General features: G+C 46.8%; 1 protein-coding gene across 1 annotated transcript; it reads right to left on the bottom strand.

Annotated features, from left to right (window-relative positions):
• Nucleotides 1-9974: 9974 nt before the first annotated feature.
• On the bottom strand, nt 9975-16907 carry LOC115202041 (zinc finger protein 134-like). Its single transcript, XM_029765891.1, has 2 exons — nt 16591-16907; nt 9975-10951 (listed from the first exon to the last, which is right to left on the bottom strand). The coding sequence occupies exons 1-2, from the start codon at nt 16601-16603 to the stop codon at nt 10296-10298; spliced, it is 669 nt and encodes a 222-aa protein (XP_029621751.1). The 5' UTR covers nt 16604-16907; the 3' UTR covers nt 9975-10295.
• Between the last annotated feature and the right edge of the window lie 6807 nt (nt 16908-23714).

Below are 23714 nucleotides of genomic sequence, written 5' to 3' on the forward strand. Positions count from 1 at the left end.
TTTGAAGCATCAAAAGCAAGCCGGGCTAAGAGCCCGGACACCTCGACTTTCGAGCTTAGGCGGCAACCATCACTCTAATTAGAAGGGGCTGCATCAGGGACATATGCTGTAAAAGAGGACGATCAAAGGGGGTGGCTACCAAGTAACCACCACCCCGACAACCACCGCCGTAACAATAGCTACGATGAACGTCCCCAATCTAACAGGTCCCGTAGAGATCAACCTAGCCGACATGCCCCTCCGCCTAACTCTCACAAAGGGTCAGGACACAAGGGTAACAAGCGTAACAAGGGCAACAAAGTGTTCAACAATGATTTAAACGCTAACCGAAATGATATAGAAGCTCTGATAAAAGATGTACTGCATCGTAAGAAATTTGAGAAAGAGGACAAGGATAAATCCTCATGACTAGGCGTAAAATCGTTGGAAACCGAGTCCGCCGAAATTCATGCAATTCAAGAGGACGCAAACATTTCCATTACCCCCGCCCCCACTCGAATCCCTGTCCAGGTACCGCCCGTTCTAGACACAGGCCCGCAGGTTTTGTCTACAGACTTGGACACGGAGGTGGAGATGCACGAGATAAGCAGCTTTGTAACAGATGATTCCTCTACCATTCCGATAGAGGACCCACTGGGTCACGTAGGTAACTTATCTGTCTTGGAAATCGACGCAGATTACAAACCGCTCCGTTCTCCCAACCCACTCCATTTTGTTGGGGATATGACGAGAAAAACCAACTCGAACAGGCCATACCTTAGAACAGTCCTGGAGGACTGTGTGACCTGTCACGCTCTGATAGATTCGGGTTCAACAATTTCCCTCATATCCGAAACCTTGCTGGATGAACTAAAAAGGGCAGTGGACCCAACAAAACGTTGGTTGAAAACGGAACATTGCGATACGAATCTTCGAGGTTTCACTCAAGCTACCTCGCCCCTAACCAAACGTCTCCTACTTAAACTCAACTTCGAAAGCGTGTCACTGATACACCCCGTGTATGTGACTAGCATCGAAATCGAACGAATGCTGACTGGGAGTGATTTAATTGACCGTTTGGTACCACTAATGGATTGGAAAACCAATCAAATCTGGTCACAAATACCTATGCCTACTCCGTTGACTTCGCCGCATTCTTCCAAGGCGACCTGCCTTACATTGTGCAACGACGTGGGTCCGACGTCAGCATCTGACGCAAACCCTGTGAACTTGGCCATGAGCCCGCCATTTGTGGCAAAGGACAATGTGAGTTCGACTCGGAACTTAACCGAACATGTGGTTTTCTTGTGCGGCTTGGGTGATTCACCAGCCGACACTTACCGCCCTCCTCTGATAGGGGGCGTGTGCCTAAACGGCACTATGGCTGAGGATACCAGGCTGGCCACCTGGTCAGAAAAATCAGCAATCAGTTTGGAAATGTTCAACGAAATTTCGAAAACGGCTAACTGCCATCCCCTTGTGCCGAAAACGTTTAGATTTCCACTGGGAACGACTCCCCAGACAACACTCACCGCAATAGGGGTGTGTGCGCTATCGATCCGCATTGGAACCAAGGAATTATCCCACTACCTACTGGACCTCCCACATACAGTCTATGTGGGAGCGGACATTTTGGTAAGATTGGGTGTTAAACTTGATACCATACACCAAGTTCTTTGGTCTTTGGCGCAGCCAAACCAACATGCCTTGTCTTTCGACCGGGTGCGAATGGCTTCCGGGCAGACTATTCCTGAAGCTTGCAAGACGATAACTGAGTCCGCCATGTTGATACCGGCAAGAACCACAGAGGTTTCTGTAAGACTGAACCTGGCGCCCGGATACCGGATGGAAGGCACCACTGCTTTCTTCCAACCCTCTCCAAAACTATTCGACTTGGGGCTAACTATCAATGGCAACCCACTGTTGGAACTAACCGCTAGATCCACTTACCTCCTGGTACAAAATCTGACTCAAGCGGATATTTCCATTCCTCGGCACACTCAGCTAGGAACATTGATAGATTACGCCTTCCATGATTTTGAACTAGTTGTTCCTGTGATTGGGCCTCTTCCGTCCTCCCTAGACCTAGATGGCGAGGGAGGTACGCTGTTTACTTGTCAGTCAAAAGCAATAGCACTAACTCCCGTATTGCCACTGGACGACACATCGGCATTCCGGCTGGATGCCGATCCTGACAGCAACCTGTTAATATACTCCATCGTCACGGAGGATGATATTGCGTCTCCTCCTGCATGCGATGTACACTCTTGTGAGAAAACAACCGATGATTCTCCCAAAGGTGACATGCCGTCACCACCCGATGAAGACCTGTACAATGTCGCCGAACCATATCCTGGTTTCCATGCACAGGTAATACAACTACTGTCGGAGGCTGATGCACTTGTCAATGACACTGAACGCCATCAGTTGAGAGAATTGTTTAACAAACACAGTGAGATCTGGTCGACAGACTCGCTGGATTGCGGGGTTACGGGTATCCATGTGGTGCGTATTCCTACGCCACCCGGAGCAACTCCTACGTTCGTTAGACAATACAAAATCCCGCTCGCAGCATATGCAGCAGTACAAGAGATTATCGATTCCTTATTAGCTAAACGGATAATCAGGGAATGTAACAGTACGTACAGCGCTCCCGTGTGGCCCGTTCTGAAACCAACGGGTAAATGGCGTCTTACCATTGACTACAGACAACTCAACAAACTGGTTCCGTTGTCTCGTTGGCCAATGACACAGCTCGACCAAGAGTTGCCAAAGGTGGCAAACGCCAAGTACTTCTCCACAGTCGACGTGGCAAATGGTTTCTGGACCATGACAGTCGACCCGCGTGACCAACACAAGTTGGCTTTCTCTTTCTCGAACAAGCTCTTCACGTTCAATCGTTGCCCATTCGGGTATGCGAACTCCCCCTCAGAGTTCAACATCTTCCTGCACAAGGCGATGCCAGACGCAGCCTCTAGGGGGACGATAATTTACGTGGACGACGTTCTCATGAGAAGTGAGACTTGGTCACATCTCCTCAATGAAATGGACCACGTTCTCACCCAACTCGGGACTGCAGGGGCTAAGTTGGCCATCATGAAAGGGCAATGGTGCAGGACCAAGGTAAACTACGTTGGGCTTCTGGTGGGTGCCGAGGGCATCCTGCCACAGTCTAACCGAATCCAAGCAGTCCGCAACATCAAAACACCTACAAACCTTCACGAGGTGCGCAGCTTCTTGGGAGTATGTAATTACTCCCGTCAATTCATCGAAAACTACGCCGACTTGTCAAAACCGTTGACTCACCTTCTTCAGAAAGACACCCCATTCGTTTGGGATGTCACTCACAACGAAGCGGTGGCTTCCTTGAAAAACATGCTTTGCGAGGCACCCTGCCTGGTATACCCCAACAAAGACAAGACATTCTTTTTGGAAGTCGGTTTCTCAGAGCACTGCCTTAGCGCTGGGTTGTACCAAAAATACGACCAAGACAAACGTGTGGTTGCTTACGCGAGCAAAACACTCAACCCCGCCGAACACAAATACTCAGACTGCGAAAAAGCGCTGCTGTCGACAGTCTGGGCGATCAAACACTTCACCAGTTATGTCGGCGGACAAAAGGTGATCATAGAAACATGTCACCAGCCTGTGACTTTTCTGAAAAGCCAACGAATCCGTGAGGGTGCTGTACACAACAGCAGGATAGCGGCTTGGCTCATGACGCTGCAGAGCCATGATGTAGTAATCAACTACGCAAAAGCAAAGAACCTGCCTTTGGGCAGTGCTTTGGCGGTGTGTCAACACTGTGGTGACGATGAAACCGACTCCGGACCACCCCCGCGTGACATCGCTCCGCCATTGCCTTCGAACCATCACTATTTCGAAGAGAACGTGTGTCTCGACATGCCGATGGCATTTGTAGATGGCTGTTCTTACCGCCATCTAGACCACTTGCAAGCTGGGGTGGGATTGGTATGGCACAACGACATTCCGTGCAAACCACTTCAATTTCAGCTTGGCAACAAGACCAGCCAGTTTGCAGAAGTGGCTGGCGTGCTGATCACCCTGCAAACAGCGGTGAAACATGAATTGGCAGAACTGGCGATCTGCACCGACTCTAACTACGCGAGACTCACCTTCTTATGCCACTTGCCGTTTTGGAAACAAAAGCACATGACTACTTCAAGTGGTAAAGAGGTGAAAAACAAAGAGCTCATTCTAGCTTGTGATGATCTCATCACCAAACACGACATACAGGTGTATTGGAAGAAAGTCAAGGGACACTCCAAATCACCTGGTCGTGACAAACTTGGCAACGACCATGCTGACAACATGGCGAAATCTGGTGCAATTCACGGCACCCCTTGGGTGTTTGCTGCTCGAGACGAAAAACCCACTGAGGAAGCTATGGTGTCTGCGGTAACGCGTAGCCATGTAGCACCACGGAAAACGTCGTCGCACAAACATAATGTGTTGCTAACGCATTCATTCATGAATGGCGACCTGGTAGCAATGCAACACCAAGATGAGTCCCTCGCCACTTTGATGGCATTCCTGTCGGATCCTGTCAACCACCCAGTGTCCGAACTGGCTTTGGCAGGTTCACACGACTTGCGTTCGCTGTACGCAACTAAACAGCACCTCACACTTGTAGATGACCTATTGGTGTATGTTTCAGAAACCGACACCGCTCGAAGGTGGGTGGTTCCTAAAACACAGAGGGGGATAATGATAGCTCATGCCCACGACGAGCCATGTGGAGGCCATAGGGGGGTCAAGGCTACATGTGAAACATTGCGACAGGTGGCCCACTGGCCTCACATGGAACAAGACGTGGCACGATACGTGAGGGGGTGTCTAGTTTGCTGCCAGTTTCAACCCACCAAGCCACTTCACAGAGCACCCCTGCAACGCACGGGTGTGTCTTACCCCTGGAGCTCGATCCAGATCGACTGGGTCGGCCCAGTTGCCAGGTCTGCCAGAGGCAACAAGTACCTCCTCACAGTGACTTGCGCATTCACAAAGTGGGTGGAGTGCCTGCCGGCGACCAATGACACAGCGGAAACCACTGCCGTTCTTTTGCTAAACCACATTTTCAGTCGTTTCGGCCTGCCAGGAGAAACCGTGGACAGCGACAGAGGAACCCACTTTTCGGCAGCTGTAATGACCGAACTGTGGAAGCTCCTGGGAGTCAAAGCTAAACTCCACATCGCGTACCACCCTAGGAGCTCGGGGGGGGTAGACCAGAGCAAACAATCAATTGTCAGAATCTTGAGGAAATATGTGGCAGCCAACCACAAAGATTGGGACCTCAAACTCCCATTGGTACTGATGGCAATCAGAGCCACACGCAACAAGTCTACGGGAATGACACCCTTTGAGATGATGACGGGCCGGCAAATGACCCTTCCACTGCATCTCCTGTACCAACCGGGAGATGTCGCCGCAGCCACCGCCTACACGGCTCACCAATACGTGACCGACTTGCGGAACCATCTCCAGACTACCTTTGCGTACGCTCAAGGACAATTGGAAAGAAGTGCAGAAGGTGACAAGACCTATTACGACAAAAAAGCCTCACACCAGGTGTTCGAGGTCGGAGATAAGGTGTGGTACTACATATACACCAAACCCGCGGGCGTCGCAACAAAGTTCCTGCCCCACTGGACGGGGCCACACGAGATTGTGGTGAAGCTATCACCTGTAGCTTACCAGATCAAAATCAGCAAAGGTCGACAAACCGCCACATTAAAGTGGGTCCACCGGAACCAAATCAAGTTGTACACTCCCCCCATGGGAATAGAAGGGGTGCTAGCCAGCACCGAATAGATAAAAACCCTAGCAAAAAAACCAGAGGTACTAAGAAAATTCTTAAGTACCCTCAGCTGATCCCTTCCAGGAGACCAGTACGTTGCACCTAATATCTTTTATTCTCTTCCCAGCTACCAGATATACATCTGTTGTCACTAGTGATATCGTCCTGCGCTGTACTGATTAAAAATAAGAAAAACAGAAAAATAGTTGTCAAAACAATTTTTGTTTACGAATACAAATAACTGAAATAATCCAACAATCTCTGATTATGCGTTTCTGTAGGATGGAGTTCCTTTGGATGATCCTGACACTCTGCGCCCTGGTCAAAACCAACCCAGCAGACGTAATCACGAACGGACCCCCTACGGGAATCGTTCTCCGCGACGATCCAGGACTCCTCATAACTAACTGCAGAGTACACACGCAGAGGGTATATGTCCGCCTAGATGCAGAGAATGTGTACCGCCAACACATTCCACCTGCGGCGCATTTGAGTTGGGCCGGGGCTGACTGGACCAGCCTGGCAATTAAGCACGCCCAGCTAGACACTGCCCATATGTTGGCCCAACTCCAAAAGTTCACAGTAACCCAGTCAGAACTAGCTGAGCCCAGGCGAGAAAAACGATTCGTCGGGGCGCTACTATCGATAGGGGCAGCCGTAGGGTCACTATTTGCCCTAGGTACCACTGCCGTCAACGCAGTCAGTCTAGCCACAGTCAAGAGGAATGTTAGGGAGATTACTGAAGAGATGCCACTTATCCAGCAGCAGATGAAGGCACAGGCCCTTAGGTTGCAACATGTGGGAAAGTCTCTCCAGGACACTATTCTGGTGGTCAACACACACGCTACTCTCCTGAACAAAACTATCCTGTCTGTAGGAAAGCTAGCAGAGGTCATGAACCATGACTATGCCCATGTCCAATTGGTTCGATTGTTACTGGAGGATTTTCTCCGTGAAGTTAGCTCTTCTATGGACCACTTGGCCATGAATAGAATCCCCTCATATCTAGTGCCCCTCTCAATGGTGCACGACATATTGACCTCAGCTACTTCAACCACACTAAGGCCGTTACAATCACATTTGGCCTATAGTCTGGGGTCGGCCATCCCAATACACATTGATGTTGATCGTAATGAAGTGGGTTTTCTACTGACGCTGCCGGTTGTTGAACTAGAGAATATCTATAGATTGAAAACGGTTCTCAATGTAGGATTTTGGCGCGACAGTACCCACGTAAAGATTGCCACGCCCCCAGTTGTAGCTTACCAGGAAAACAACCCAGATTTCTATCTCACCCCTAACCTGCTAATGTGTACTCTAACCAAAGATGTCCACTACCTTTGTCCTAGCAAACCATTTGTCAGGGATAACACTGAGCGTCTTTGTGGTATTAAAGCTATCACCAGCGAAGAACGCTGTAGAGCCAAACTAACAGCCAGGGATGGGGCCACCACCACACAAGTGGAGGTGGTAGGGAACCGATGGTTGGTCAACACACCGTTCGCGTCCGCCACTATGACTTACGAACGCCACGACTCCATCACGCAATTAAACCTCCCCAACCAGACTGTTTTTGTTACGGTACCAGAGGGGACGATTATTCACGTAGACGACCTCGCTCTATACCACCTTCCCGACGACCGGATAGACACAGAGATTGAAATTCCGGACGCTTTTGCTAAACGTTCCCTTGAGTTACTACAAGCCATTCAATACCAAATCCAGTACGAGGGACCCATGACTGTCGATCTTAGCGTACTGGATGAGGCACTGTTAGTCGACCCGACTGACTACAGACCAAAAGATTGGTCTGTCGCCCGCTCTTGGACGGTGCCGGACAGTATCCTGACTGTTACCATGATCCTTGGTCTCATTTCCCTTGGCGTGTGCACCTACTACGTACACAGGCGCACACGTGCAATGGAAGACCTAATGAGGTCTTATACTAGGATCACCCGTGGGACGGAAGCGATCCCGATTTTTGGAAAGGTGGCAATGGATCCGGAAACCCTCTTACAGGGCCCAGTCCCAGCCTCCTCTCCCGAACTCGCTAGGTCAGCCCAGTAATGTCCCTAATGTAAGCTTGGCCTTCAGGGGCCAAGTTTTTCCAAGTGCCTTAACTACCCACCTGCAAGTAGGATCAACCTAGACATGACATTAGAGACAATGCCATGATAGAGCTATTTAGCCAAGGCCTTGGACATATATAGAACATAGTCCATATTAGATGATTAAGGTGTGGTAGACATATTTTGTATACTTTTATGTTTTTATTCCAATTTTTCGTTTCATTACCTTTGACACTTAGGAAGCCTTAGAGCCAAGACACCGCTCCTTTGGGGAGGAAATGTAATGATGTATTGCCTGAGTGTTGTGCGTTATTAACGTCTGCCAAGTTACTGCCTAGGTCCACTAACCGGGATAACCGGACGACGGGCCGGAACACAGAGCCACTGCCAGACCTCCTTGATCCATTCTGGTGGTGATCCACAGCTTGCGGAAAGCCTACCGGGGGAACCACTAAAGGGGGGGGGCTGCTCTGATGATCCACAGACCAGGACATCCGATGGTCATTCTTATGGTGGGTTGCAACATGCAGAATCATTCCAAGTTGAACCTACCAGAGGGGGACTGTCATGACTGTCCTGATCAGGTCAGGGTACAGGAGACCACCACCCTACAGATTATCTCCCAAACCCCCAACAGAGGAGGAGAGATCTAGGGGTCTGAAGATGTGGGGGTTTTATGACACCTCATGCCCATAATACAGAGAAATTCCTTTGTCCTAACAATGGAGAACTGGCCTCAGAACCTTAAACATGCAATAAAGGGACTTTGGAACAATGGTTTCCGTCAGCCACAATGGTGGTTATGACGAAAAGTGGAATATTAAAATGTATGTAACTTTTGTATTTGTTTTTAAAGGTTAAGAGATGACGTTATTATGAAAACATTGTACCTTTAAGAGTTTTCCCAGTATATGCCTGATGTTTATACATTGTACGCTGTTTGTTAAATATCCAAATCAAACAGAATGTTTTGATAAAGATGAAATGTGAAGTTAGTGTCTAAAATCGGATTTTTAGCCAAATCTAAGCCTTGCCCCCTGTACTTGGTCCGCCCAGAGAATCGCCCTAAAGGCTGTTACACCCACTTCTGACCCGAGGGTATAAGACAGGAGAGTGAAGAATTAACATAGAAGACTATTGACCCCAAGCTGCAGCCAAGGTCTAACAAAGTCGACGAACCCCAAAACGAAACACAAGGTTGAAGACAAAGAAATATTTTTCTACACGAGCTACGGACGAGTAGCTGTGTCTAAGCGGGTGAATTCAAGCCGAACCACCCAGCCTCCACTCTCCATTGAATCGTGGTATCGACACCATTCGAGCCGAAGCTGTGAGCTCTGAGCTACAGAGCTGTCTGTCCTCAGAAGACCCCTTTCCGATCAAGGGTGAGGATCAGACCACTTAGCCAAGAAGGACACTGACATCGTGAGGACAACCAGAGAGTTGCGCCGGAGAAGAAGTGCGTCATTTAGAAGCCTAAACGACCCACGCGGAGCTTCCCCCCTGAGAACTCCAACACGTAATTACATCATTATATTCTGACCCATAAGAGCGGCAGTTCGGGGCAAGGCTAATTTTAAATAAGCATGGCTGACAAATGAACCCAAATGTATATTTCTCTCGTGTACTTCCTTTATTTCTCTCTCTTTAAAATCCCCATTTTGGGTAACAAGCGCCATAGTGTGTTGGCCCGTTATACTAAGTCCTAATCGATAGCTAGACTGTGTTTTGTGTATGTGCATTTTTATCATCATTTTAGCTTGCTAGTAAATAAATAATCAACTAAGATTGGTGTGGTAAATTCAGTGGTAAAGCCCGGGTCCGTGCAGATTCCCGGATTATACGACTTTCAGATTATGAGACTGTAGAGGAAATTGATTAATTTAGCGACTGTTGTAATCGATATTCTGATATCCTTTGAGTTAATTTGGGAAATAGAAACTCAATCAAAACAATGTTCCCATGGTGCCCCAGGTTAATGAGTTAATAATTGCTTGATTCATTGCTTAATTCATTTAATTACGTAATTATAAACCGTTAATCATTCGATGAGCAACAGTCGTCACATTAACTAATACAACGTCACGACACTGTCAATACAAGATCATGATCAGAACACGGCTGCTCCACCTTTAGAGGGTGCTTTTCAAGCTGGTGTTTTTTAAGCTGGAACTGACTTTTAAAGTCCTTGCTACACTCTGAGCAGCTGAAGGGCAGGTCTCCCTTGTGTCTGAGCTGATGTTTGGTGAAAGGTGATTTGAGCCTAAATACCTTGCCACAGACGTCGCAGGTATAGTGTTTCCTTTGTATTTTTCTATGTATTACCATGTGACTGCGCATGCCATTTTGAGTCGCCCAAGTTGTTCCACAAGTGTATTGTATCGGTTCACTCCTTATGGGTGCCTCAGAACTCTCAGCTGACTCAAACTGACTCAGTTGTCCTCAATGTCCTTGGACTCAGGTTCGACAGTCTGGTCCACCATTAGAGGGTGTTTTTCCAGCTGGTGTTGTTTGAGATGGTACTGTCTTTGAAAGGTTTCACTGCACTCGGAGCAGCTGAAGGGCCGGTCTCCCTTGCAAACAATGCACTCGTGCGTGTCGCGATCCTGGCGCTCCTTGAACGTCTTGCCACAGTCCGCGCACCAGTAGTCTTCTCCAATGTGTATCCGCTCATGGTAGTCACGTATTTTAGAATATAAAAACATCTTTCCGCACACAAAGCAACTGTAGGGTTTCACACTGTGTTTGAGTAGCTTGTGCTTTGTCAAGCCATTCTGATGCTTGAATTTCGCACCACAAATATCACAACTAGAAGTCCCTTCGTCTGTTATCAAGTGACTTGACATTCTGCCTTTCTTGGTCCCAGTTTTTCCACATATTTTACAGGTGTATCTTATGTTATATTTCTTCTTCTTTGTGGGTACTGCAGCATCCTCAATTGACACCAGCAACAGACTTTGTTCTTTCTTAAAGTCATCAAGTCCAAGTTCTTTGGATCCCCTAGAGGCCTGACTTCTCTCGCCCTCATCACTTTCTCCTATGATATTCTGGTTGGCCTTGTGAGTGTCTGGCATCCACACGCTGTAACCTGGAAAGGAAGTCACCAACAATACATTTTACAGGTTTGTTTCACAGTGACTCGTCATATTGTCCATTAGAAGCTAAGAGCCTTCAGGAAGTATTCATACCCCTTGACTTATTCCACAATCTGTTGCCGAATTCAAAATGGATTCAATATTTGTTCTCACCCATCTACATACAATACGCCATAATGACCAAGTGAAGGTTTTTTAATACATTTTTGCACATTTATTGAAAATGAAAACTTATTTACATCAGTATTCACACCCTTTGCTATGAAACTCAAAATTGAGCTCAGGTGCATCCTGTTTCCATTGATCATCCTTGAGATGTTCCTACAACTTGATTGGAGTCCACCTGTGGTAAATTCAATAGATTGGACATGATTTGGAAAAGCACACACACCTGTCTATATAAGGTCCCACAGTTGACAGTGCATGTAAGAGCAAAAACCAAGCCATGAAGTCGAAGGAATTGTCCGTAGAGCTCAGAGATAGGATCGTGTTGAGGCAAAGATCTGGGAAGGGTACTAAAACATTTCTGCAGCATTGAAGGTCCCCAAGAACACATGGCTTCCATCATTCTTAAATGTATAATGTTTGGAACCACCAAGAGTCTTCCTAGAGCTGGCCACCAGGCCAAACTGAGCAATCAGGGGAGAAGGGCTTTGGTCAGGGAGGTGACCAAGAACCCGATGGTCACTCGGACAGAGCTCCAAAGTTCCTTTGTGGAGATGGGAGAACCTTCCAGGAGGACAACCATCTCTGCAGCACTCCGCCAATCAGGCCTTTATGTTACAGTGGACAGACGGAAGCCACTCCTCAGTAAAAGGCACATGACAGCCCACTTGGAGTTTGCCCAAAGCCAGAAACAAGATTCTCTGGTCTGATGAAACCAAGATTGAACTCTTTGGCGTCACGTCTGGAGGGAACCTGGCCCCATCCCAATGGCGAAGCATTGTGGTGGCAGCATCATGCTGTGGGGATGTTTTTCAGCGGCAGGGACTGGGAGACTAGTCAGGATTGAGGGAAAGTTGAATTTCTCTGTACTTTGCTCCGTTCATGATGAAAACCTGTCGAGGCCTCAGCGAAAGTTCACCTTCCGATAGGACAACGACCTAAAGCACACAGCCAAGACAACGTAGGAGTGGCTTCGGGACAAGTCTTTGAATGTCCTTGAGTGGCCCAGCCAGAACCCAATTGAAAATCTCCTGAAAATAGCTGTGCAGCAATGCTCCACATCCAACCTGACAGAGCTTGAGGATCTGCAGAGGAGAATGAGAGAAACTCCAAACAGGTTTGCCAAGCTTGTAGCGTCATACCCAATAAGACTGGAGTCTAATCTTTGCCAAAGGCGCGTCAACAAAGTACTGAGTATAGGTTCTGAATACTTACATTTACATTTTACATTTAAGTCATTTAGCAGACGCTCTTATCCAGAGCGACTTACAAATTGGTGCATTCACCTTATGATATCCAGTGGAACAACCACTTTACAATAGTGCATCTAAATCTATTAAGGGGGTGGGGAAGGGGGGGTTAGAAGGATTACTTTATCCTATGCCGGGTATTCCTTAAAGAGGTGGGGTTTCAGGTGTCTCCGGAAGGTGGTGATTGACTCCGCTGTCCTGGCGTCGTGAGGGAGCTTGTTCCACCATTGGGGTGCCAGAGCAGCGAACAGTTTGGACTGGGCTGAGCGGGAACCGTGCTTCCTCAGAGGTAGGGAGGCGAGCAGGCCAGAGGTGGATGAACGCAGTGCCCTTGTTTGGGTGTAGGGCCTGATCAGAGCCTGAAGGTACGGAGGTGCCGTTCCCCTCACAGCTTCGTAGGCAAGCACCATGGTCTTGTAGCGGATGCGAGCTTCAACTGGAAGCCAGTGGAGGGAGCGGAGGAGCGGGGTGACGTGAGAGAACTTGGGAAGGTTGAACACCAGACGGGCTGCGGCGTTCTGGATGAGTTGTAGGGGTTTAATGGCACAGGCAGGGAGCCCAGCCAACAGCGAGTTGCAGTAATCCAGACGGGAGATGACAAGTGCCTGGATTAGGACCTGCGCCGCTTCCTGTGTGAGGCAGGATCGTACTCTGCGAATGTTGTAGAGCATGAACCTACAGGATCGGGTCACCGCCTTGATGTTAGTGGAAAACGACAGGGTGTTGTCAAGGGTCACGCCAAGGTTCTTAGCACTCTGGGAGGAGGACACAAGGGAGTTGTCAACCGTGATGGCGAGATCATGGAACGGGCAGTCCTTCCCCGGGAGGAAGAGCAGCTCCGTCTTGCCGAGGTTCAGCTTGAGGTGGTGATCCGTCATCCACACTGATATGTCTGCCAGACATGCAGAGATGCGATTCGTCACCTGGTTATCAGAAGGGGGAAAGGAGAAGATTAATTGTGTGTCGTCTGCATAGCAATGATAGGAGAGACCATGTGAGGATATGACAGAGCCAAGTGACTTGGTGTAAAGCGAGAATAGGAGAGGGCCTAGAACAGAGCCCTGGGGGACACCAGTGGTGAGAGCACGTGGTGTGGAGACAGATTCTTGCCTCGCCACCTGGTAGGAGCGACCTGTCAGGTAGGACGCAATCCAAGCGTGGGCCGCGCCGGAGATGCCCAGCTCGGAGAGGGTGGAGAGGAGGATCTGATGGTTCACAGTATCAAAGGCAGCAGATAGGTCTAGAAGGATGAGAGCAGAGGAGAGAGAGTTAGCTTTAGCAGTGCGGAGAGCCTCCATGACACAGAGAAGAGCAGTCTCAGTTGAATGCCCAGTCTTGAAACCTGACTGATTAGGATCAAGAAGGTCATTCTGAGAGAGATAGCAGGAGAGCTGGCCAAGGACAGCACGTTCAAGAGTTTTGGAGAGAAAAGAAAGAAGGGATACTGGTCTGTAGTTGTTGACATCGGAGGGATCGAGTGTAGGTTTTTTCAGAAGGGGTGCAACTCTCGCTCTCTTGAAGACGGAAGGGACGTAGCCAGCGGTCAAGGATGAGTTGATGAGCAAGGTGAGGTAAGGGAGAAGGTCTCCGGAAATGGTCTGGAGAAGAGAGGATAGGGTCAAGCGGGCAGGTTGTTGGGCGGCCGGCCGTCACAAGACGCGAGATTTCATCTGGAGAGAGAGGGAAGAAAGAAGTCAAAGCACAGGGTAGGGCAGTGTGAGCAGGACCAGCGGTGTCGTTTAACTTAGCAAACGAGGATCGGATGTCGTCGACCTTCTTTTCAAAATGGTTGACGAAGTCATCCGCAGAGAGGGAGGAGGGGGGAGGGGGAGGAGGATTCAGGAGGGAGGAGAAGGTGGCAAAGAGCTTCCTAGGGTTAGAGGCAGATGCTTGGAATTTAGAGTGGTAGAAAGTGGCTTTAGCAGCAGAGACAGAAGAGGAAAATGTAGAGAGGAGGGAGTGAAAGGATGCCAGGTCCGCAGGGAGGCGAGTTTTCCTCCATTTCCGCTCGGCTGCCCGGAGCCCTATTCTGTGAGCTCGCAATGAGTCGTCGAGCCACGGAGCAGGAGGGGAGGACCGAGGGGGCCATGCTAATCTGCTCTGTATCGATCCAATTTTAGTATATGTAAATGTGATGTTTTTTTTCAATACATTTGCTACAAAAAAATAAAACCCGTTTTTGCATTCCCATTATGGGGTGTTGTGTGTAGATTGACGAGGTGGAAAAAAACAACAATCCATTTTAGAATCCGGCTGTAACGTAACAAAATGTTGAAAAATTCAAGGGGTCTGAATAAATCTGAATGCACGTGTGTCGTTGCTTGGAACATTGTCAGTATGGCCACTGCCCTTTAAATACTGTACACCACTCATTGCTTCAAGCTCACCACACCCACCGAAACAGGAACAAATATACCCCAAAAGTCTGTTCAATAACGTTTTGGGGGGGGGCACTAAACGCACCTACGTCTATATAAAGTTACCACAATAGATAGTGCATGTGTCAAAGCAGAAACTATACCATTATGTCCAAGGTACTGTATGTCGATCTGATAGAATTCTATCTGGGTAAGGTCATAAAACAATTTCCAGTGTTGGAAACAGTCAAGAGCACAGTGGTCTCTATCACTGGGCAATGGAAAAAAATACATCAAATCCAAGCAGAGTCTGTGTAGTTGTTGTCCAACCAAACTGAGCAACCGGGCAAGAAGAACCTTGGTCAGGGAGGTGACCAATAACCACTAACATAACTACAGAGTGCCTTGGCTGAGATGGGAGAACCTGACAGAAGGACAACAGTCTCTATAGCACTCCACCAATCTGGGCTTTATGTGAGAGTGGCCAGACGGAAGCCACTTCTGAGAAAAAGGCAAATGACATCACGGCTGGAGTTTACAAAAAGGCATGTGAAAGAGAACATAAGGCAAAAGATTGTGGTCCGATGAGACCAACATTTTACTCTTTGGGCTGAATGCAAAGAGCCATGTCTGGAGAAAACCAGGCACAGCTCATCACCTGTCTAACACCATCCCTACCATGAAGCATGATGGTGGCAGCATCGTGCTATGGGGACACTTTTCAGTGGCAGGAACTGAGAGAGTAGTAAGCATAGAGGGAACAATGAATGGAGCCAAATACGGACTGGTGCGAATATTTATGATCCAACAGAACAATGAAGCCAAGCATACAGCCAAAGCAATGCTGCAATGGCTTCAGAACAAGAATGTAAAAGGTCATTGAGTGACCCAGCAAAAGCCTAGACTGGAATCCCATTGAAAATATGTGGAAAGACTTGAAGATTGCTGTTCAACGCCGCTCCCCATCTAATTTAACAGAGATTGAAAAAAATCTTCAATGAAAAAATGTAAAATACCCAAATCCAGATGTGCAAAGCTGATAGACGGGTAAGCAGGGCCGGCCGGCAAGCTGGGTAATTAGGCCCGGCCAGGTAGGTAGGGCCGGCAGGCCAGGTACACCACATATACACAAAAGTATGTGGACACCCCCCCAAATTAGAGGATTCTGCAATTTCAGCCACACCTGTTGCGACAGGTGTAAAATAAATTTAAAAAATAAAAATAAATAAAATAAAAATCGAGCACACAGCCATCCAATCTCCATAGACAAACATTGGCAGTTAAATGGCCTTACTGAAGAGCTCAGTGACTTTCAATGTGGCACAGTCATAGGATGCCACCTTACCAACACGTCAGTTCGTAAAAATGTTTTTCCTTGCTGGAACTGCCCCATTCAACTGTAAGTGCTGTTATTGTGAAGTGGAAACGTCCTAGGAGCAACAATGCCGCGAAGTGGTAGGCCACACAAGCTCACAGAACGGGACTGCTGAACTGCGTAGCGCACAAAAATCGCCTGTCCTTGGTTGAAACACTCATGAGTTCCAAACTGCCTCTGGAAGCAACATCAGCACAGGAACTGTTTGTCGGGAGATTCATAAAATTGGTCGAGCAGCCGCACACAAGCCTAAGATCACCATGCACAATGCCAAGCGGCGGCTGGAGTTGCTCAAAATTGGAAACATTTCTTAAAACATGTTTTCACTGTCATTATTGGGTGAGAATTTTTGTATTTAATCCATTTTAAATTCAGGGTGTAACAACAAAATGTGGAATAAGTCAAGGGGTTTGAATAGTTTCTGAAGGCACTGTAACTCATGCTGCAGAGCTTGAACATGTAATACAATAATAGCTTCAACTGACCTTGAGACTCCATGACGTCATCATCCGTTAACTCCTGTTTAATGACCAGTGGTGCTGAACATGTCTCCACTCCCTTCCAAAAGACAATCAATGGTGTTATTAACTCTTATCAGCCTTTAAGCGAGTAGATCATACAGCAACAGTTAGACAGCATCTTGTTGTAGGGGTTTTCCATTACAAAACATAATACAGCAGGGGAATGACACCAAAATCATGGAACATATTTAACACAAACAAATATATTTGGAAGGGCATATTTTATGCTTAAATGAGAATCTTTGAAAACAGCCCTTAAAATGGTTTATCTGTAGCCTAGATGGTATATTGAGTTTCTATTTTTATATATTTTTTTATCCCTTTTCCATGATATCCAATTGGTAGTTAGTCTTGTCCCATCGCTGCAACTCCTGGACGGACTCGGGAGAGTCTAAGGTCGAGAGCCGTGCGTCCTCTGAAACATGACCCGCCAAGCCGCACTGCTTCTTGACACACTGCTCGATTAACCCGGAAGCCAGACGCACCAATGTGTCGGAGGAAACACCGTCCAACTCGCGACCGTGTCAGCGTGCCTGCCACAGGAGTCGCTGGAGCAATGGGACAAGGACATCTCGGCAACCAAACCCTCCCCTAACCCAGATCTGTAGTGACGCATCTAGCACTGTGATGCAGTGCCTTAGACCGCTGCGCCACTCAGAAAGCCCTATTGAATATATCTAAGGGTCAATCAAAGCCTTACTATACTATTTACAGTTAAAGGCCTGCTACACATTTTTGCTGGGCGTGAGCTCGCATGTTTTTCAACTAAATATGTCTGGGCATAGTCTCTGTGAGACATATCTACCCTCTACAAAAATCAGCAGACAAAGCACAAGCTCCACTCACCTTTTCTGTCATCTGACCAAAAGGCTGCAATGGCTGTTCTTCCTCTGGTACCAGTGACTGTGGACCTTCATCTTCCACAGTAGGGTCACCTTCTAGCCAAAGACCATTGGCCTCTTGTTCATTGAGGATTTGCTCCACGACTGGGACGTTTCTGAAACCTGGTGAGGGGGCTAAGATACAAATTGAGATTTTCTGAAAATGTTGGTCATACAGGAATAATGAGGCTCAGATTTCACAAAAACATGTAGTGGAAATATGTCATCACTCGTCATGATTGCATGTATTTAGCATAGTATTTGCAAAGCACCTTTTCACTGGGGGGAGTAGAGTGCCCCCTACAGACTGCAGCCCTAAGGTCCAGCAGAGGGCGCTATTATTCAGTCAGTAATACAGGCGCCTGCTAGCTAGCCGGCTAGTGTATTTGTATCCTAGCTTCCTACAGACAAATACCCAATAGGCATAACTATCTGTAGATATTTAATCTCACCGTCTTCTTGAGCACTCTCCATACTGTTCGCTGGCTTTTCCTTCCCCATGCTATTCTCCATCACCTGCAATTTTGTCCTCGAACTTCGGTTTTGTTCTTGCAACATTTCCACTTGAAGAGCAGCATACGTTTCTTCCATAAATTGACAAATGTCTTGCACTGCTGTTGCTGTCAAGGTTTCCATAATTTTTATTTCACTTTTATTTAACCAGGTAGGCAAGTTGAGAACAAGTTCTCATTTACAATTGCGACCTGGCCAAGATAAAGCAAAGCAGTTCGACAACATACAACAACACAGAGTTACACATGGAGTAAACAACATACAGTCAATAATACAGTAGAAAAAAAAAATAAGACTATATACAATGTGAGCAAATGATGTGAGATAAGGGAGGTAAAAGCAAAAAAAATGCCATGGTGGCAAAGTAAATAAAGTATAGCAAGAAAAACACTGGAATGGTAGATTTGTAGTTTGAAGAAAGTTCGAAGTTCAAATATAAATAATATGGTGCAAAGGAGCAAAATAAATAAATACAGTAGGGGAAGAGGTAGTAGTTTGGGCTAAATTATAGATGGGCTATGTACAGGTGCAGTGATCTGTGAGCTGCTCTGACAGCTGGTGCTTAAAGCTAGTGAGGGAGATAAGTGTTTCCAATTTCAGAGATTTTTGTAGTTCGTTCCAGTCGTTGGCAGCAGAGAACTGGAAGGAGAGACGACCAAAGGAGGAGTTGGCTTTAGGGGTGACCAGAGAGATATACCTGCTGGAGCGCGTGCTACAGGTGGGTGCTGCTATGGTGACCAGTGAGTGGAGATAAGGGGGGACTTTACCTAGCAGGGTCTTGTAGATGACCTGGAGCCAATGTGTTTGCCGACGATTATGAAGTGAAGGCCAGCCAACGAGAGCATACAGATCGCAGTGGTGGGTTGTATATGGGGCTTTGGTGACAAAACGGATGGCACTGTGATAGACTGCATCCAGCTTGTTGAGTAGGGTATTGGAGGCTATTTTGTAAATGACATCGCCGAAGTCGAGGATTGGTAGGATGGTCAGTTTTACGAGGGTATGTTTGGCAGCATGAGTGAAGGATGCTTTGTTGCGAAATAGGAAGCCAATTCTAGATTTCACTTTGGATTGGAGATGATTGATGTGAGTCTGGAAGGAGAGTTTACAGTCTAACCAGACACCTAGGTATTTGTAGTTGTCCACAAATTCTAAGTTAGAACCGTCCAGAGAAGTTATGCTGGATGGGCGGGCAGGTGCAGGCAGCGATCGGTTGAAGAGCATGCATTTAGTTTTACTTGTGTTTAGGAGCAGTTGGAGACCACGGAAGGAGAGTTGAATGGCATTGAAGCTCGTCTGGAGGGTTGTTAACACAGTGTCCAAAGAAGGGCCAGAAGTATACAGAATGGTGTCGTCTGCGTAGAGGTGGATCAGAGATTCACCAGCAGCAAGAGCGACATCATTTATGTATACAGAGAAAAGAGTTGGCCCAAGAATTGAACCCTGTGGTACCCCCATAGAGACTGCCAGAGGTCCAGACAGTAGGCCCTCCGATTTGACACACTGAACTCTGTCAGAGAAGTAGTTGGTGAACCAGGCGACGCAATCGTTTGAGAAACCAAGGCTACTAAGTCTGCCGATGAGGATGTGGTGATTAACAGAGTCAAAAGCTTTGGCCAGGTCAATGAATACGGCAGCACAGTATTGTTTCTTATCGATGGCGGTTACGATGTCGTTTAGGACCTTGAGCGTGGCTGAGGTGCACCCATGACCAGCTCTGAAACCAGATTGCATAGCGGAGAGGGTGCGGTGGGATTCGAAATAGTCGGTAATCTGTTTGTTGACTTGGCTTTCGAAGACCTTAGAAAGGCAGGGTAGGATGGATATAGGTCTGTAGCAATTTGGGTCAAGAGTGTCACCTCCTTTGAAGAGGGGGATGACAGCAGCTGCTTTCCAATCTATGGGAATCTCAGACGACACGAAAGAGAGGTTGAACAGGCTAGTAATAGGGGTTGCAATAATTTCGGCAGATAATTTTAGAAAGAAAGGGTCCAGATTGTCAAGCCCAGCTGATTTGTGGGGGTCCAGATTTTGCAGCTCTTTCAGAACATCAGCTGAATGGATTTGGGAGAAGGAGAAATGGGGGAGGTTTGGGCGAGTAGCTGTGGGGGGTGCAGTGCTGTTGAATGCAGTAGGGGTAGTTAGGTGGAAAGCATGGCCAGCCGTAGAAAAATGCTTATTGAAATTCTCAATTATAGTGGGCTTATCGGTGGTGACAGAGTTTCCTATCCTCAGTGCAGTGGGCAGTTGGGAGAAGGTGTTCTTATTCTCCATGGACTTTACAATGTCCCAGAACTTTTTAGAGTTGGAGTTGCACGAAGCAAATTTTTGTTTGAAAAAGCTAGCCTTGGCGTTTCTAACTGCCTGTGTGTATTGGTTTCTAACTTCCCTAAAAAGTTGCATATCGCGGGGGCAGTTCGATGCTAATGCAGAACGCCACAGGATATTTTTGTGTTGGTTAAGGGCAGTCAGGTCTGGGGAGAACCAAGGGCTATATCTGTTCCTGGTTCTAAATTTCTTGAAAGGGGCATGCTTATTTAAGATGGAGAGGAAGGCATTTTTAAAATATAACCAGGCATCCTCTACTGACGGGATGAGGTCAATATCCTTCCAGGATACCAGGGCCAGGTCGATTAGAAATAATGAAGGCAACACGAGAACGAAAGGCAAGTTCGAAAGACATAGTTACACAAATACAAACGTTTATGCGTGTGGTTCAACACCTGACTGTGAGAGAAAGAAATTCGCTACTGGCGGAAAGGTTGAAGTGTTGCCGTTTCCAGAGATACCGATTCTTCTTCTTCTTCTTCGTGTGGTTTTTGGCAGACTAGACGCTTTGTTGCGTATTGCTGCCTTTCACAGCTCGGAGTGTGAATTGCAAGAAATACCAGAGGAAGAGGCGAAGCGTCTACTCAGCCCGAAATCTGTTTACGAAAGTAAGCCCACGCACGAAGTGAGGAATTTTTGTATGGAGGAAATAACTGTCGAATTTGTTCAAAGTAGCATTTAATTGTTAATTTGCTACGTGAGACTTATTTTGCAGAATATACGTTTTGTAATGATTAGAATGTTACAAATGCACTGATTAGTGGACGCATAAGGCATCTCACAAACGTTGGGGTAAAAAAAAAGAACTATATCAGTGTTGTGCCCGTTGTCATAGAGATAGATAGGACTCATCATGGATATAACCAGTTTTAGCATGGGCATTGCAATTGAGGGCTTCTCCAATTTCAAAGTAGTAAACTGAGTGGGGATTCCTATGAGTTGGGAATGTAGAAATAGAACAAGTACAGATGACAGACAAGGTGAATGGAGCTTGTGCTTTGCCAGCCAATTTTGTAAGGGTAGATATGTCTCACAGAGACTATGCCAAGACATATTTAGTGGCACAGCGGTCTAAGGCACTGCATCACAGTGCTAGAGGCGTCACTACAGATCTGGGTTCGATCCCGGTCAGCACATACTCTGAGGGCACGGCTAGGGATGCAGTCTGGGCCGGCAGCCTTGCAAGGGTTAACGCTTTTGGATGACTTACATATGTCCTCTGTGGAGACCATAAGTATGTTGTCCTCTGGGGGTCAGAGTTGTTGTAGTGCTCTAACTGTAAGAAAAAGGCGTTGATGTCCACGACGTGGCTGGTTTTCTTTTTGTAATCAGTGATCATTCGGAGCCCCTGCCACATACACCTCGTGGGTACAATTTCTGCTTTTACTTCCTGCTTTGCTCCTATGTCTACACTTGCAATGGCCGCCAGTCCCCCCCCATCATTGACTTGAATGGGGACACTCGTTCTATTCATTCTATGGTTGAAGAAAATGTATTACTTTCAAATGGACTTAATGGCACAGATACAAAGACGAGTCCTACATCTCAGGGGTGTCAAACTCATTCTACAGAGGGCCGAGCATCTGCAGGTTTTTGGTTTTTCCTTTCAATGAAGACTTAGACAACCAGGTGAGGGGAGTTCCTTACTAATTTGTGACCTTAATTCATCAATCAAGTACAGTGGAGGAACGAAAATGTGTATCTGCCCTATCATTGGCTAGAATGGTCCCATCTCGAGCCATATTTAGGGTGCATTCGTTAATTCACTCTGGTTATCTACTCTGATTTCAGAGCACTCTCGTCTGAGTAAGCCAGAGTGCAGAATACCGGACAAATTTACGAACTCGCAAAACCTGCTGAATATGACTGGAGTCAGTAAACATCTGCAAAAAAAGTTATTAAATTGCAGTTAGTCACTAACGCTCTAGATAACATGAAAACAGTCTAACCAGTTCTGCTAGGGCGAGTAAAATGGTCAGAGAGAAGTGTTCTCTTATTTGTGTCTGGAAGGAGCAAGCAAGCTAGCCAACTTTAGCCAGTTCGCTTGGGTGCTTGGCAGCCTTTGTGAGGTCAGAACGCCCAGATCAACCCTACTCCTTAGCCAGAGCGCATTCTGAATTTACAAATGACCCAGAGCGCACTCTGACACACTGGAGGCAATTTACGAATGCACCCTTAGAGAGTTAGGCCAAATTTTAGAATGTTTTAAATTCTAGATATTCAGTTACATAGCATTGTTTAAATATTCCCCATGTAACGTTAATGGGGAGCTAACATGGCTGCCATAGAATTGTTTTTATATTTTTCTTAATTTAACTAGGCAAGTCAGTTAAGAACAAATTCTTATTTATAATGACAGCCTACCAGGGAACAGTGGATTGACTGCCTTGTTCAGGGGCAGAACGACAGATTTTTACCTTGTCAGTTTGGAGATTCAATCCAGCAACCTTTCAGTTACTGGCCCAACGCTCTAACCACTCGGCTACCTGCCACCCCGTTCAATTGTTAAGTACTATATGCATCATAATGCAGAAACCAATGACCTAACTACATGGCCTTGGTCTGATCTCACCTCCTCCAGCCTTCCTTCCATATTTGAGGACATGTATTTCCATTGTTAGAGCGGTCACTTGAATATCTTGTCAATATAATAGACAATCTTTATCTGCCTCCTTAAAATGTTCCTGCTGTTATCAATATTTGTGTTGTAAAATAATTAAATGTAAATATCACTGACTGATTTTTATTCCTCCAAATGTTTTTTTACAGTTGACAAACCTAAAGGAAAGCTGTTACTGGAACAACTGATAAGTCAGAAGAAAAATCTATCAATTCCATCACTGATTTACACTGAACAAAAATATACACCAAACATGAAACAATTCCAAAGATTTTACTGAGTTACAGTTCGAAAGGAAATCAGTCAATGGAAATAAACATATGTGAAATCCATAGATTAGGGCCTAATAACTGGGCAGGGGCACAGCCATGGGTGGGCTTGGGAGGGCATAAAACTACCCCCTTGGTAGCCAGGCCCAGCCAACTAGAATGAGTTTTTCCCCTTAAATAGGTGTTATTATTACAGACAGAAATACTCCTCAGCATCCCCTCAGACGATCCCGGATGTGGAGGTCCTGGGGTGGAGTGGTTTGCAGTTGAGGCAGGTTGAACATACTGCCAAATTCTCTGAAATTATGGTGGAGGCGATTTATGGTAGAGAACTGAACAGTGAATGCCAGTTGCACATTCCCTCAAACTTTAGACAACATCTGTGTTGTGACCTTTTATTGTCCCCAGCACAATATGCACCTGTGTAATGATCACACTGTTTAATATGCCACACCTGTCAAGATAAATGCTCACTAA

This window comes from Salmo trutta, chromosome 11 (assembly GCF_901001165.1).
Source record: "Salmo trutta chromosome 11, fSalTru1.1, whole genome shotgun sequence".
In the NCBI taxonomy this organism is placed as follows: domain Eukaryota; kingdom Metazoa; phylum Chordata; class Actinopteri; order Salmoniformes; family Salmonidae; genus Salmo; species Salmo trutta.